The 16,877-nt window shown below is 36.9% G+C and overlaps 1 protein-coding gene across 20 annotated transcripts in view; it reads left to right on the top strand.

Annotated features, from left to right (window-relative positions):
- ZC3H11A (zinc finger CCCH-type containing 11A) overlaps nucleotides 1–16,877 on the top strand; it is a 40,090-nt gene that overhangs the window by 8,274 nt on the left and 14,939 nt on the right. For 17 of the 20 annotated variants that reach the window (XM_067033481.1, XM_067033506.1, XM_059038322.2 and 14 more), the window contains 8 exons: nucleotides 5,439–5,637; nucleotides 6,807–6,926; nucleotides 10,387–10,510; nucleotides 12,434–12,637; nucleotides 12,760–12,876; nucleotides 13,151–13,231; nucleotides 14,697–14,807; nucleotides 15,645–15,707. In XM_067033481.1, the coding sequence (XP_066889582.1) occupies nucleotides 5,584–5,637; nucleotides 6,807–6,926; nucleotides 10,387–10,510; nucleotides 12,434–12,637; nucleotides 12,760–12,876; nucleotides 13,151–13,231; nucleotides 14,697–14,807; nucleotides 15,645–15,707 (874 nt within the window). In that variant the 5' untranslated portion in view covers nucleotides 5,439–5,583. The remainder of the gene's footprint in view (nucleotides 1–5,438; nucleotides 5,638–6,806; nucleotides 6,927–10,386; nucleotides 10,511–12,433; nucleotides 12,638–12,759; nucleotides 12,877–13,150; nucleotides 13,232–14,696; nucleotides 14,808–15,644; nucleotides 15,708–16,877) is intronic. The other 3 variants (XM_067033515.1, XM_067033517.1, XM_067033513.1) reach the window with 1 other exon arrangement.

Below are 16,877 nucleotides of genomic sequence, written 5' to 3'. Positions count from 1 at the left end.
GATTGTAATTATATGACATTGTCTCTCTTCCTCCCATTAATCATTGTCAAATATTGCTTGCTTTTTTTGTTCAGCATAGTTAGAAATTTAGAATCTTTCTTATACAGTGCTTTTAGTAAGCTAAAGCCTCTTTGCCGTGCTTGCTTTTATTCCCTTGGAACCTTTTTGTATGAAGTAGTAATTGTTTTTTTTCAAATAGGTAGCTAATTTTTTTGGTTAATTTCAAATGCCACCCTTTTCCAGAAATTGCTTGGATTCTGTTAATCTTGTACTCATTCATTTGCCAATGTTACATTTAAATGTTATCTTTCACATCTATGATAATATCAGGAAGAACAAGGCCTCTCTTTAAGATTTTCTTTATTTTTCTCAGTTATTCTAGGTTATTTTGAAGTCTGACAAGTTCCAATAAAAATAAAGTATCACTGAGATTTTGAATTGAATTGCATTCAATGTTATTATCGGAATGATTGTTGCTGGCACATAGGAAATTCATTGATCTTTTAAATATCTTACTTTAAATTTCTTTAGTTGATTGTTAGTTTGCAAGCATATAATGTGCAGATACTAATTTTTTTGCCTCATCCTTTCTAATCTTTATACTTTTATTTCCTTATTGTATATACCGGACTCTGGAACAGTGTTGAATGATGGTGCAGACAGCGAGACTTTTTTTTTTTTTTTTTTGCCTTGAGTGATTTACCTCTAGTGTTTTACCATGTCTCGTGTTGATAGTTTCTGATGAATTAGTACATTCATGCTAAGGAGGTTCCTTGTAATTTACAAAGAGTTTTTATTGGGAGTAGATGTTGTGTTGTAGCTTTCTTTTTTTTTAAGTCTTTTTTTTTTCTCCTTTTTTTTTTTTTTTCTTGCGGTACACGGGCCTCTCACTGTTGTGGCCTCTCTCGTTGTGGAGCACAGGCTCCGGATGCGCAGGCTCAGCGGCCATGGCTCACGGGCCCAGCCACTCCGCGGCATGCGGGATTCTCCTGGACCGGGGCACAAACCTGTGTCCCCTGCATCGGCAGGCAGACTCTCAACCACTGCACCACCAGGGAAGCCCTTTAAGCCATTTTAACTTTAAAAAATATATAATTTTCAATCTTTTTTTTCCACCATTTTTCCAGATACCATAGAGTTTCTGTTTTTAGCCCCCCTTTATTCTATTAATGTATGAATTTCCCAGTATTAAACCATTCTTTGTCCTGGAATAAACCTTCTTTGATCATGTTCTTTTTTTAAAATTTATTTTATTTATTTTTGGCTGCATTGGGTCTTTGTTGCTGTTCGCGGGCTTCTCATTGCGGTGGCTTCTCTTGCTGCGGAGCATAGGCTCTAGGCGAGCAGGCTTCAGTAGTTGTGGCTCACGGGCTCTAGAGCGCAGGCTCAGTAGTTGTAGCTCATAGGCTTAGTTGTTCTGTGGTATGTGGGATTTTCCCGGACCTGGGCTTGAACCTGTGTCCCCTGCATTGGCAGGCGGATTCTTAACCACTGTGCCACCAGGGAAGCCCCTTTGATCATGTTTTGTTACTCTTTCTATATACTGTAGTTCACTTTGCTTTATTTAGAATTTATCAGCTATATCATAAATCAGATACCCCAAGTAGTTGTTTTAAAAAGCAATTAAATGATACCTTTTCATTGTTTTGTTCTTTTTCTACTATTATTTAGTTATTTTTTCTAAATTTTTTTTTCTGAAGTTAAGACTACTTCCTTCAGTAATTTTTAAAAGAATACATGGAGTACATAGATGGTATATACTTTTAGAGACTTCTCCAAAAACTTCTTCCAAGGAAATGCAGTTTGAAAGGCTAAATCTTAAGGTCATAATTTCTCCTTTAAATTTTGGATATTTTGTCTTTTGGCATTTTAGAGATTCAGATGAGAAGTCAAGTGTCAAGTCTGCTTTTTCCTAGAAGCCTGTATGATTGTCTTTACCATTGGAATTCAAAAATTTCACTGTATATGGTATAGTAAGGATGTCTTTAAAGAAAATTTCTGCCTGGCATTTGATGAACCCTTTAGTTAAAAGACTCAAGTTCATCCAATTTAGGGAAATTTCTTGTATTGTTATTTTATTATCTCTACTAATTCCATTCCTTCCTTGTAGAATTTTCATTGTGTAGAAATTGAATCTTCTGGAATTATTTCCATGTTATATATCTTTTCTCTCATGTTGACATCTTTTTGCATTCTGGGAGATGTCCTGACAGTGATATCCCATAATTCAGTTGTGTTTCTCATCAATGTTTATTATTTATCTATTCCTTCTACTTAAATCTCTTTTTCAGGTTTTTCTTTATCCTGGGTACTTTTTTTTTTTCCTTTTAAAAAAAGGAATATGCTATCTTAGTTTTAGATTTTTGTTTGGGGTAGTATTAATTACTGCCAGTTTTTTACCTCTACATTTTTGGGGGTTATTTTCTTACATAGCAGTTATATCCTTTTTTCCCTGCTAGTGCAAATTATAGAAGTTCAGTGTGTAAAACAAATATATGAAGGAACTGTTCTGTGTAAACATTAGTAAGGTGGTACACATCTACTCAGGATTCAATCTCTCCATGCCTTGCCTACCTCTGAGGGTGTTTTGCAGAACCTAATTTGAAAAAACTGGGGGAAAAAAAGTACAATTCATGCTATCTTGTTGCTATTTCATAAATTCCATTTTATTGTTTGATTAGTATGTAGGAGTCTTCCTGAAACCAGCAACAGTTTCACTGTGTTCTTTGGGATGTTGATTTCAGGAATGAAATTGACCTCTTAAGCCTTCTTTTTCTTTTATAAAAAAGCTTTTCTGTCGTCAAAATTTTTCATTCTTTTCTGGTGAATACTTTTTCTTATTGCACAGGGCATTGTAATTATTTGAATGTTCATTGATCCCATTTGAGGCAATTTTTTTTAATTTAATTTTTATTTTATATTGGAGTATAGTTGATTTACAGTGCAGTGTTAGTTTCAGGTGTACAGCAGAGTGATTCAGTTATGCATATATGTATATCCATTCTTTTTCAGATTCTTTTCCCATATAGGTTATTACAGAATATTGTAATATACTGTGTTACACAGTAGGTCCTTGTTGATTATTTTATATGTAGTAGTGTGTATATGTTAATCCCAAACTCCTAATTTATCCCTCCCCCCAATTTTCTTTCTTTTCTTTTCTTCCTTCCTTCCTTTCTCTTTCTTTCTTTCTTTTCTCCGTTCTGCTTTCAGGATCTCAGTTCTCTCACCAGGGATTGAACCCAGGCCATGACAGTGAAAGTGCCGAGTTCTAACCACTGGACCACAAGGGAATTCCCTCCCTCCTGCCAGTTTTTAAATATTTATTTATTTATTTGGCCACACTGGGTCTTAGTTGCAGCATGTGGGATCTAGTTCCCCGACCAGGGATCGGACTTGGGCCCCCTGCATTGGGAGCGTGGAGTCTTAACCACTGGACCACCAGGGAGGTCCCCCTCCCCTGCAATTTTTAAAGTTACTTTTTGGTGTACCCTAGAAGGCAGAATGCATTCCCTGTGTTTGCGGTCAGAGGAATCCTGGTAGTGGATTGGTGAGGTGCTATTAAAGGTCCAGTCCTTCGTGGATCAGTGATGGTCAGGTCGGTTAGGGCAAACTTAAATTTTTTATGTCTGTGTTGCATTATATTAGAAAACAATGTTATTCTCAGCATAAAACAAAATAATCAGTAGCCACCTGTAATTCTACTACCGTGGCCGTAGCTACTGCTAACATTTTGGTCTATGTTCTTCTAGACTTCTTCCTGCTACTCATCTTCACCAGCATTTGGTGGTATGTTTTTGGATTTTAGCTGTTCTAAAAGGAATTTGCAATTCCCTGTGATGTTGAATATCTTTTCATATGCTTGTTTGTCATACATACGTTTTCTTTGGTGAGGTGTCTGTTTCGATCTTTTGTCCACTTCTTCCAGGAGTGTTTATTGAAAAGACTATCCTTCCTCCATTGAAATTGCCTTGCTCCTTTGTCAAAGTTTAGTTGACTATATTTGTAATCTGTGTTAGTTTCCTAGGACTTCCATAACAAAGTACCACAAACCGTATGTCTTAAACCAACAGAAATTTATTATCTCACAGTTATAGAGTCCAGAAGTCTGAAAAGGTGTTGGCAGGGTCATGCTGTCTCTGAAACCTGTAGGGAAATTATCATTCCTTGCTTCTTCTAGCTTCTGATGTTTGCTGGCAATCCGTGTCATTCCTTGGCTTATAGATGCATCGGTTTTTGAACATCTAGGTTTCTAGGTGGTTTTTCATTATTAGAAGAAGATGGTGATAAACTTTCTTATGCATTACTATTTTGCATATTTGTTGAATATTAATCTCAGGATAAATTTTAGAAATGGAATCGGAAGTCATAGGGTATGTACATTTTGAAGGTATGTTTAGTAACATAACTCTTCTAACCTAACTTAAAGGCTGGTTTTTGTCATGGGCTGCTGTTCTTGGATTAGGAATTGTTAGTGGGAAATATGAAGGAATTTGATTCAGCTGATTTCAAATTGTAGCTCAATATTTCTGTTGTTGTTGTTCCTGGCCGCACCTCTCAGCATGTGACACTTCCCTGACCCGGGATCGACTGCACGCCCCGTGCAATGGAAGCACAGAGTCTTAACCGCTAGACCACCAGGGAAGTCCCTAGATCAGTGTTTCTGAAACCCGATCTTCTGATGTAGGAGTTTGTAGAAACCCCTTCCAAATTCTGGCTTGTGGTCTTGTCATGTATTTTTACTTCTCTAGAAGCTTTCTTTCTTGAACCCTTTAGTGCGGGGGCGCCAGGGTATGGCAGGGACTGAGACGGGAGGGAATATTGGCCATTTTGTATAAGCACTGTTTTATGTGTCAAGCCCTGAGAACTTCTTTTGCTCCTTGTTTGCAATTGGTGTGCGGCTCTTTGTCCATCTTAATTATATTAACTAGCTCTACAGATTTTTCAGGGGTAATTTTTCACCAATTTTCTAGTGAGATAGTTTTTCCCACATACTTATATACTTTTGAAATAACAAAAATGCTTGTGAAAATATTGGAACTTCTGTTAGATGAAAAAAAATCTGGTTTGTCAGAAATGTAGATTTAGCAAATTATCTTGTGTAAAATAATCCAAGTCCCATTAATAAACTAAACTGAAGATCATTTATTGAGTGTGCAGTGCTTACCTAATTTATGCTGAAGCACCATAGACAGTGCAAAAGAAAGAAGCATGGCTATTCTTAACAAAACTTTTACATAGTAGATGAGAATGTACAACATTCACATCAGAATAAAATGTGAATCAGTTTTCATAAGGCTGTGTTATAAGCAATATAGACATATTAATACAATTAAAATTTGGTTTTAACAATGTGATCTCATTGGTCAAGGTGATTTGGAGGAGAAAGTTGGAAGAATTTACCTGAAATACTTCCATTCATTGTCTTCTCATTTTAGGATTACATTTAAAAGACGATTTCTGTGATTGAGTTGTCTTTTGGAAGATTAAACCCATTTCAAGAGGACTTGGAGCTGGTCCTCGCCTTGAGGAAGCAGTGGCTTGTTTTCAAGAAGCCAATTCTCATCTGAGGATCTACTCAGCATGCCTAATCAAGGAGAAGACTGCTATTTTTTTTTCTATTCTACGTGTACTAAAGTAAGAATTGGCATCTCTCAATCATTTCTTTCTATGATTTCCCTAATAAATTTGGATAAGATTTTCCCAATATACTAAGTCATCTTTATGTTCTGCTCAGCTATTTATTATCTGCTGTCAGTTTTTTAGTGAAGGGTAGCATTCCTAAGGGAATTCATTCTTCATCATTTTTTTCTCTTCATTTTATGTTCTCCATATTCTCCAAAAATAAAAAGGTTCATAGCATTTAATCATCATTCAGTGTTCTTCTAGCTGTAATTAATCTGTTCAGGGTGCTTTTGGAATTAGGAACACTTTAACTGTAGCTGGCCAACTTTGCTTTTATTTACTTTGTGTTAAATGAATGGGTGGGTTGTATTGTACTGGTAGAAATTGTTGTGGGTTGAATTTGACTTCTTGCTTCAGATTTCCTTCTGAATACTAAAACCACTTTTCTAAATAAGCTTTTGCAGCTTTATTGCTTTTTCTTTGTCAGAGCTTCCTGTTTTTCAGCTTGATTCTTCTATAGCTCCATTTAGATCTGTCTGCTATTTTCTGTTGTTCCTTTATGACTAATTCTATACATGTGTATTTTTTTTCAAAAATTTTTCTTAAATCATATTGGTGCTATGTTTAAAATTGTCAGTTTTGAGCAAAGCTTTGATTTTATATAGCAAGTTGCACAACAGTAGCATTTTGTTTCAGATATTAACATTGTATGAAATACATGGTGAAGTATGGAATTATACTTAAATTCTAATCTATTAACTTACTTTCTAATTTTCCATTAAAAGCTAGTTACACAAGTCAGGATGTATGAAATGGTTTTGAAGATTAACAGTAAAATATATTTTTGAAGAGTACCTAATACTCCCACTTGTCTTTTTCAGGCCCATCTCTCAGCTTGTGTCATTCATGTTGTCAGATCAGATATAGGATGCTGTCAAGAAATAGGTTTTAAAAAAAAAAAAAAAAAAAAAAAAAAAAAAAAAAAGAAATAGGTTTTAGGAAATTAAAAATTTGTTGACCTCAGATTGTTCATGTCATCTCATCTCAGTTGTTTTCTACTTTACCTGTCTCTCCTTACTCCTTTGTGTTTGTCTAGTTACCAAGAAATGTACAATGAACATTTTGCCTGGGATCTAGTTTGGTACCACAATTCTTTTCTATATTATTCTCTTTGTTTACAGGGTGACAGCTGTCCATTCCGTCATTGTGAAGCTGCATTAGGAAATGAAACTGTTTGCACATTATGGCAGGAAGGGCGCTGTTTTCGACAGGTGTGCAGGTTTCGGCACATGGAGATTGATGTAAGTTTTCAGTTTGTATTATAGTAAGTAGTCTTGTGTCCTGATGGGCCAATAAAAAAATATGGGGGTAAAAAACAACATTTCATATAACATGTTGGTTAAATTTTTTTAATGACCTAGTGAAATTACTGTCATTAAAATGTTCACTTAATATCTAGATGTTATGTGGTATGAATTGGTATCATATTTCTTAAAAGTAGCTTGGTAATCTGTCCAAAGTGTAAAAATTATATATGTATATTTGGGGAGTATTTATATTTCTATGTTTATTTTAAAGCAATCTGAACTTAGAGAAAAGTTGCAAGTACAGTATTATAAAACTTTCTTCTAAGCCATTTAGGGGTAAATTACTGACATTTCCTATCACTTCCAAATAGTTTCATGACTGTTTCCTACAGACAAGAAAGATACTCTCTTACATAACTGTGATACAACCATCAAAATTAGAAAATTTACATATATGTATTATTTTCATTGAATCCTCAGATCCCATTCAAGTTTTGCCATTGTACTAGTGATGTCCTTTATTGCAGTAGGAGTGAGTCCAGAATCAAGTGTTGCATATAGTTGCCATAACTCTTCAGTCTCCTTCTGTCTAGAACAGTTAGTATTTTCTTGCCTTTCATTGGCCTTGACATTTTTGGTAGCTTTAGGACAGTTATTCTGTAGAGTGTTCCTCAATTTGGGTTTATCTGATATTTTCTCATTACTAAATTCAGGTCATGTATATTGGGCAGGAATATCACAGAGGTGATATTCTTCTCATTGCTTACCATTGGGTGGCATACAATTTTAATTATCCCATTACTGGTGTTGTTAACTTTGATCACTTCATTATGGTGGTATCCACCAGATTGCTTACTATAAAGTTTTCCTTTTTGTATTTAGTTAAGTATTTTGTGGAGAGGAACTTGGAGATCTTGTAATTATCCCATTCCTCATCAAATTCTCAAGGTCTTTTTTCTAGCTTTTTATGTGTGAACTCACAGTTTCCTATTTTATTCAATGTGTTATATGTCACTACTATCATTTTTTATCCTCAGGTTGACTCAGTTTGGGCCAGTAAGAGACCTTAAAGCTGGTTTTTGTATCTTTTTGATGTTTCCATCATTCTTTGAACACATCTTCACTTTGTGGCCTAACAAGATATCCAGGTTCATCTGGTACTTTTCCTCCTCCAGTTGTGGAATCAGCCATTTCTGCAAGGAGCCTTGGTTCCATCTAGTGTAACTGCTCCTGGAGTGTCACTGCTTCCAGGCATGCAGTGGACAGAACGGAGGAATATATAAATGTATATACATACATTTATATCATTGTTTATTACTTTATGTATTGAAAATCATATGAGTTCACACAGATGCTTCCAATTTACCAACACTACAGTGTTTTGTCTAGGCTTCTCCTTATTCATACTTGTAACTCTCTTCTCCAAAACTTGATTTCCATTGTTCTTAATCTTATTTGATCAGTCCCCTAGTTATGTAAACTAGACAGTGTATCACAGCCTGTTTCTTCCTCTCAGGCTCTGATGTCACATGAGGCTGCTCCTGCACAGGAAGTCTTTCTCACCTTGTTTCGATTCTGACATCCTGTACCAGGGCAGGCCTCCCACCTTGCTCCACTGTGAGGACTCCTTCCTCACCCTGCTCAGGACGTCATGGATGCCTTTTTCACATCCTTAGGCTTTGATACTCTGTTGGGCAGCCCTCCCATGTGAGGTGCTTGTTTTCCTCACCCTGCTCACTCTCTAACTGTACCAGGACCCACTCAGAAGAGCCTGCCTTCTTCACCCCACTTGATCTTTGATGCCCATTCTAGGCTGACACTCCATGAGTATACCCTCCTCACCCTACATTAGGATCCCTTCTGCATAAAAGCCTTGCTCACCCTTCTCAGGCGCCAACCTTGTGCCAGGCCATCCTCCTACACAAATGTCTTACTAACGCTGACACCCTATGCCGGTTCCACCTTGTCACGTGGATACCTTCCTCATCTCAGTCAGCCTCCAACACCTTGCTTTGGGCCACTTGCCCTTCCCTCTCCCAACGTGAATGCCTACCTCTCTCAGCTTCACCTAATCACTTTGGACTGAATTGTTTGAGAGGGGGTGGGGAAAGAAGAAAGAGACTAAATATGCAATTTATATGCCTGTGGTTATACAACTACTCCATTCTGGTTTCAGATTTATGGTCTCTCAACTACATTTTATGCTGTCTTCCAAATAGGGAATTCACTAAATACATTCAGAAAAAGGAATACTCTGGAACTTTCAAAAAACCATGTTGTAACATTGTGAGCAGAGTGTAAACTGGCACAACTCCTAGGAAAGGTGTATCAGTCTCTAAGAACATATGGGTTTGGAGATTTTCTAAAAAACTCATGGGACTTGGCATATGGTTTATTCATGGCTAAGATTTATTACAGTGACATAGTAAGGATACACTGATCATAAAAGAAAAAAACACAGCATCTGGAGGAATCCATGTGTGGGCTTCTTCTATTATCTTTCCCTCCCATAAGGGGTCACAAAGAACATACACTTCCCCCCGTGGTGAAAATGCAGCAAAATGTATGGGGTGTTTTTGCCCAGGGAAGCCTATTAGATCAGCATCCAAATTTTTTTATTGAGGCTGGTCACATAGGCACCCTCTACCTAGCACATACCAAAACTCTAGTCTCCTAGAAGGATGTCAGGTGTTCAGGTTTCCAAGTCTTAAACTCTCAGTTTCAAATAATAACTGCAGTTTATTGAGTCTTTTCTGTGTGCTAAGTGCTTCATGTACATTATTTCATTTAATTCTATGAGAAACTAATTAATAGCTACTGTTACTCCCATTTTATAGCTGAGGAAAGTGAGACTAAGAAGTATTAAATTATTTGACATCACATGGTCAATAAGTAGCATAATAGAGGTTCTGACTTTTATCTTTTTTTTTTTTTTTTTTTTTCCCCTGTGGTACGCGGGCCTCTCATCCCACCGTTGTGGCCTCTCCCGTTGTGGAGCACAGGCTCCGGACGCACAGGCCCAGCGGCCATGGCTCACGGGCCCAGCCGCTCTGCGGCATGTGGGATCCTCCCGGACCGGGGCACAAACCCGCGTCCCCTGCATCGGCAGGCAGACTCTTAACCACTGCGCCACCCGGGAAGCCCCTGATTCTTATCTTTGATTCCATAATCTTACCTACTATATTACCCTGCTTTTCTAAATTAAATGTAGACATTTAGGAGTTCAAGGATGAGGGCAAAAGGAGGAAAGAATAGCAGACTACTTCCCTGCTCCTTTCCTCTCTCTGTCATGCTGGAATATGTTACTTTCAGCAACCCTTCTTCCTCATACTCACAATCATTTCACATACCTCAGATTTTTTAACCTTGTATGAACTTTGTCCAGAAAACATGACCAAATTAATACAGGTCACACTTTTTTTTATTTGAAAACAATGTGTTTTTCCTCTTACAGAAAAAACGCAGTGAGATTCCTTGTTATTGGGAAAATCAGCCAGTGGGATGTCAGAAACTAAACTGTGCTTTTCATCACAACAGAGGACGTTTTGTTGATGGCCTTTTCCTACCTCCAAGCAAAAGTGAGATTCGTTTCAATTTTAAAAGAATAGTTACTGTATAATGAACACCTACATGCACAATGTACAGAGTACTTTATAAACATTGCCTTCTTTTAGTCTTGTGAGGGAGCAGTATTATTTTCACTTCACAGATGAGGGAATTGAACTTTATTAAGGTTAAAGGACTTGTACACAGTCATAAGCCAATAAAATAGCAGTCACGATTAAAACTTTGTTGCCAAAATCCATGCTGCTTCACAAATGTTTCTTGGCAAGATAGTTTAGATTACTATAGCTTATTACCTCATTTCCCATTTTCTTATCATATCTATAGAGATTTTCAAAAGAAACTTGATTCTCCAGGCCAGGGGTGTTGGCAAGTCTGGTCATCCACCTGTTTTGTAAAATAAAGATTTATTGAAATGAAGCCCTGCCCATTTGTTTATATATTTTCTCTGGCCAGATTTTGTGCTACTGCTTCAGAGTTGAGTAGTTGAGACAAGATCTACAAGGCCTAAAATATTTACTATATACCTCTTTACAGAAAAACATTTGCTAACCCTGCCCCTGCTCTAGGGTGTAATCTAAAATGAAACTTACACTCTGCCAAAAGCTAGTCCTTTTAAAGTAATTTCCTAGTAGAGTAATCAGCCATTTAAAAGCCACATCTGCTATGTGATTAAAATTTGATGGATAAAGTCCTTTTAAAGTAATTTCCTAGTAATCAACCATTTAAAAGCCACATCTGCTATGTGATTAAAATTTGATGGATATATTTTTATCTCTATTTAAGGGGAAAAATGGCTCACTCCTTTCTGGTTTAATTCAGAAGTATTGCCCGCTATCTCTTTAAAAAGCTGCTTCTTGATCAAAAAGCCTAGAATTTCAGTATTAAAATTCAATGTCTAGAATTTGTAAATAGTTACTGTGCATCTAGCTTCCTGTTTATTCTCTGTTTTGAGCACCCACTTTGAGTGTGTTTGCATGCAGTGAATAGTTATTAGCTGAAAGCCACATTTTCCCTCCCTGGGAGTTTAAAACCTAATTGGGAAAATGGGGAAATTAAAAATTAGATTAAAATTTTAATTAAAAGACATAAATTAAAAGGACATAATGCTCAAAGAAAATCACCAAACTTATGATAGGTGGTTGGAGATTTTTTTCTTTAAACATCTTTATTGTAGTATAATTGCTTTACAACGGTGTGTTAGTTTCTGCTTTATAACAAAGTGAATCAGCTATACATATATCCCCATATCTCCTCCCTCTTGCGTCTCCCTCCCACCCTTCCTATCCCACCCCTCTCGGTGGTCATAAAGCACCAAGCTGATCTCCCTGTGCTATGCGGCTGCTTCCCACTAGCTATCTGTTTTACATTTGGTAGTGTATATATGTCAGTGTTATTCTCTTACTTCTTCCCAGTTTACCCTTCCCCCTCCCCGTGTCCTCAAGTCCATTATTTACATCTATGTGTTTATTCCTGTCCTTCCCCTGGGTTCATCAGAACCATTTTTTTTCAGATTCCATATATATGTGTTAGCATACGGTATGTGTTTTTCTCTTTCTGACTTCCTTCACTCTGTATGACAGCTCTAGGTCCATCCACCTCACTACCAATAACTCAATTTCGTTTCTTTTTATGACTGAGTAATATTCTATTGTATATATGTGCCACATCTTCTTTATCCATTCATCTGTCAATGGACACTTAGGTTGCTTCCACGTCCTGGCTATTGTAAATAGAGCTGCAATGACCATTGTGGTACATGTCTTTTTTTGAATTATGGTTTTCTCAGGGTATTTGCCCAGTAGTAGGATTGCTGGGATATATGGTAGTTATATTTTTAGTTTTTTAAGGAACCTCCATACTGTTCTGTCAGAGATTTTTGATGAATTGGGACTGTATCTTCTATTTTTAATTTATGACTAATTTTGTATGTCTAGCTGCGTTGCCCACTGTGCCTGAGTCACCAGAAGAGGAGGTGAAGGCTAGCCAGCTCACAGTTCAACAAAACAAATTATCTGTCCAGTCTAATCCCTCTCCTCAGCTGCGAAGTGTTATGAAAGCAGAAAGTTCAGAAAATGTTCCTAGCCCTACACATCCACCAGTGGTAATCAATGCTGCAGATGATGATGAAGATGATGATGGTAAGGTTTAGTTCTTTCTTTAAGGCAAGTAAATGATCAGGGTAACTTAGTGAATTAGAATCAGACTTGAAGCTCTAGACCTGTTTTTAATTGGAAATTTGCCTTAAATTTTGATAATACAGATCAGTTTTCTGAGGAAGGTGATGAAACCAAAACACCTACCCTGCAACCACCTCCTGAAGTTCATAATGGATTACGAGTGGCTTCTGCCCGGAAACCTGGAGTCAATTTAAAACAAGGTAAGAAGAGGCTATATTGATGCTGGTTTCTGCTCATAAATCTTACAGCACTGTTGAGTGAGTCCAGACTATTTTAAATACCTTTGAAATTTAGTTCATGATTACCACCACCTCCATCTTCCTTGCGCCTATTATACACACACACACACACACACACACACACACACAATTTCTCTTATTCATTGAACAAACATTTGAATGCCAGCTGTGTACAAATAAAATGCAAAGGTGAAATGGTGCTGGTTCCTCATGTGGTTGCTATTTGCATTCCTAGGTGAATGTTTGAATTTTGGGATAAAAACTCTTGAAGAAATTAAATCAAAGAAAATGAAGGAAAAATCAAAGAAGCAAGGTGGTAAGTTTTCAGGAGTTTTGACATGGAAGATTTTTTTTAAAACAAATTAATTAATTTATTGACTTGGTTCCCCCGGATCTCAGTTGCGGCAGGCAGGCTCCTCAGTTGCGGCATGCATGTGGGATCTAGTTCACTGACCAGGGATGGAACCCAGGCCCCCTGCATTGGGAGCGTGGTGTCTTAACCACTGGACCACCAGGGAAATCCTGACACAGAGGACTGAATGTTGCTAGAGAAGAATAGAAAGGACACTTCTGCAGCAATGAAGACCCAACACGGCCAAAAAAAAAAAAAAAAAGATACTTCTGATAATAAGGACACTTGACACCAACCGAAATGAGCAAATACATTTTGATTTTTGTGGCTTCTTTGAAGTAAAACACAGTCTTATTTAAATCACAGTTGCTTTTTTAACCCATTGCAGCTGTTTCAGTCCCTAACTGTTCAGAGCTAGGCACATACAATGAAGAACCTGAAAGAACTTGTTTGCTTATTTTGAGAAATATAACTCTAAAGAATAGCATATAAGCTTTTTTTTTTTTGAACGCATTGCATGGCTTGCGGGATCTTAATTCCCCAGCCGGGTATCAAACCCCGTGCCCCCTGGAGTGGAAGCATGGAGTCCTGACCACTGGACCACCAGGAAATTCCCTAAACTATTATTTAAAAGAGGAAAAAGTCTATTTTGTAGTAGGTGAATTCTTTCTCAAGAGCTGCTAGGATTTTCTTCTGGTGCTTGCCTTAGCCCGGTCGATCTATATTTCCAACCCTAAAAATTATATAGTGTGAGATGTATTTAGAGAGAATCAAATGGTTGGTTCTAAGTGCCTTCTTGCTAAAGATTGTTTCGTAGCAACTTTGGAGTTGTGTTTCACAGATGATTGAATATAGATGGAAAAGATTGAATTGACACACTTAATAGCTGATGTGCTTCTGAGGTTAACTTTAGAATAATGTTAGCCTTCCTAGTAAATAAAAGTACGTTGAGTGCTTGAGTCACTCAAAACAGTTTTATATTTTACTTTCACATTGTGCCAAAGGCAGATAAAGAATAAGATTAGGGCTTCCCTGGTGGCGCAGTGGTTGAGAATCCGCCTGCCGATGCAGGGGACACGGGTTCGTGCCCTGGTCTGGGAAGATCCCACATGCCGCGGAGCGGCTGGGCCCGTGAGCCATGGCCGCTGAGCCTGAGCGTCCGGAGCCTGTGCTCCACAACGGGAGAGGCCACAACAGTGAGGCCCGCGTACCACAAAAAAAAAAAAAAAAAAAAAAAAAAAAAAAGAATAAGATTATCTCCCCTTTCCCTACTCCATTTCACTGTAGGCAAACAGGAATAGAAAAACTGATTGACTTGTAGTCCAGTGGTCTGTGTTGGATTTACCTGGTCTCAAAAACAGAATTTCTTGACTTCTGATAGCTTTATTTTCCATAAATTATTTACTGTTCTTTGACTCTCTATATTTAGAAGGTTCTTCGGGAGCTTCCAGTCTTTTACTCCAACCACAGCCCATTCCAGGTCCTGAAAAAGAGAATGTCCGGACTGTGGTGAGGACAGTAACTCTGTCCAACAAACAAGGTGAGGTATAGGTAGGTCTTAAGAGGTGTCAGCCTACTACTTTTAAATGACTGGGAGAGCAAAATGCTTGGGTTGGGTATATTGGTGGATTTGCAGGGAGACTTCAGTATGTTGATTGGATAGAATGATGAAAAATTAGTGCATTTGACCCTACTTTAAAAAAAGATGACATTCTTAATCATGCATCTCTCACATTATGTATTGTATTTGATTTTTACATATACTGTTTATTTTATCCAACAAACTTATTGACTGTCCATTGTAAGTAAAGAACTATAATAAACCTTTTAAGTTATAGAAAAATGTAAAAGTATTTTCCCTTAATAGTTTTAAATAAGGAATATAAGGAATGTGATAAAATGTGATAAGGAATATGACACAAGTAATTGTAGTATGCAGATACATTAAAATGTGCCATTCAGACAACAAAGAATCAGAGGAAAGAGATCTCACTTCTTCCTGGGGTGATCAAGGAACGTTATATAGGAGAGTTAGCAGTGGAGTAAAGTATGATTTCATTTAACATATGGAGAAGTGCACAAGCAAAAGTATAGCTTGCGTTTTATAATCAATTGGTTAGACACACAGCTTGTCTTTGTGTACTTGGCTACTATTAATTAGGACTGTGCTTTTGCTTCCCTTTGGGCTGTGCATTTGGTTATTTAAATTATTATTTAATAGGTTGATTTTTTTTCTTTTAATGTGGGTAGTTTTCCTTAAGACTGAGATCTGATTTCCAAGAGACTTTAATATCAGAGCATACTTTGTACCCATTAGTAGTTACTGCATGTGGAAAAATTGGCTAATGGTAGAGAAATTCTGTTTTTGCCATTTTAGGAGAAGAACCTTTGGTAAGATTGAGTCTAACTGAGAGACTGGGGAAACGAAGATTTTTAGGAGGTGAGATAAGTTTTGAGCATATCCTTTGTTTTCTGCTTGTTTGTGCGTTACATATCTCCTCCAAAATTCTCTTTATACAAATGCCCTGTCAATATTGATATTAACTCCCTTGTATTTCTGGCTGAAAGCATGTATAAAATCTCTTTCATGTTTTTGACAGGTGTGAAGTTATACAAATTTATAGTGTTTTAATTAGATTGTGGCCAACTTTTTAGAAGGTACTCCGTTTAAAAAAGAGTAAAGAAGGTTTGTTTCTATGGATAAATTGAAATTTGAGTTTTTAGAGGGAAAACAAAGTGTCCAGTTAATATAAATTCAGTCCTTGAATTTATTAGTGCTATTTTATACTTAGGGAAGTATTTTACCATGTAACTGAATTATTGTGTACTGACCCTAGTGTATCTGTCTCAAAATAATTATTTTGAAAATCTTATCTGACTTCAGAGGTTCCTTCATACTCCTTTAAAATGTGCTTATGAATATGAAACCTTATCTGTTTTGTGTTTTGTTTTATACCATTCTTGCTGCCTGAGAAATTTAGGTAAAAAATTACTGAAATAATCTATTTTAATATCAGCACATGTGTAATAAACTTTGTGATTTGGGGTTGTATATTTAAATTACAAATAAGAGGAGAGAGAAAAGTACATTCTCTGTAGGGTGTTTATAAAGTTTTTATGGGACCCTGCTAAAGTTCTACCTTCAGTCAAATGATCCGAAGAATAGTTTTTAAAAACTTGTGACATTTAAACAGCTTGTATTGACCAGTGTAATGCAGTAAACCAGGAGTCAGGAAACTTGGTTCAGGTCCTGGCTCTGTCACTAATTGGTGACTTGGGTAAGATCCAGCATCTTTCATAACCTTAGATTTCTTATCTGGAATTGAAGAAAAGGGCTCTTTGGCCTTTGGAGTCTTCATGTCCCTGGAAAATTTAAAATTTTATGGTTCTTTTGCTGTCCTCCTAATCATCCCAGTTGTATTTAATCACAGATCAACCTAGAATTCAACAGTTGGCCAGTTAAAGATTTTTTTGTGCATGAAGATTTTTTTTTCACATATTCCTAATCCTGAATTTCAGCTTTAATCAGGGTTTATAATCCTCCATTTATAGTTTTAGTTATTTGGTAAATGTTAATTTGTGCATTCTTATTTTTTTGTCTCCTTCCTTA

Source organism: Kogia breviceps, chromosome 1 (genome assembly GCF_026419965.1).
Source record: "Kogia breviceps isolate mKogBre1 chromosome 1, mKogBre1 haplotype 1, whole genome shotgun sequence".
NCBI classification, from domain to species: Eukaryota; Metazoa; Chordata; class Mammalia; order Artiodactyla; family Physeteridae; genus Kogia; species Kogia breviceps.
The sequence above is the reverse complement of the archived record's forward strand: the minus strand, read 5'-3'. Positions and strand labels throughout refer to the sequence as shown.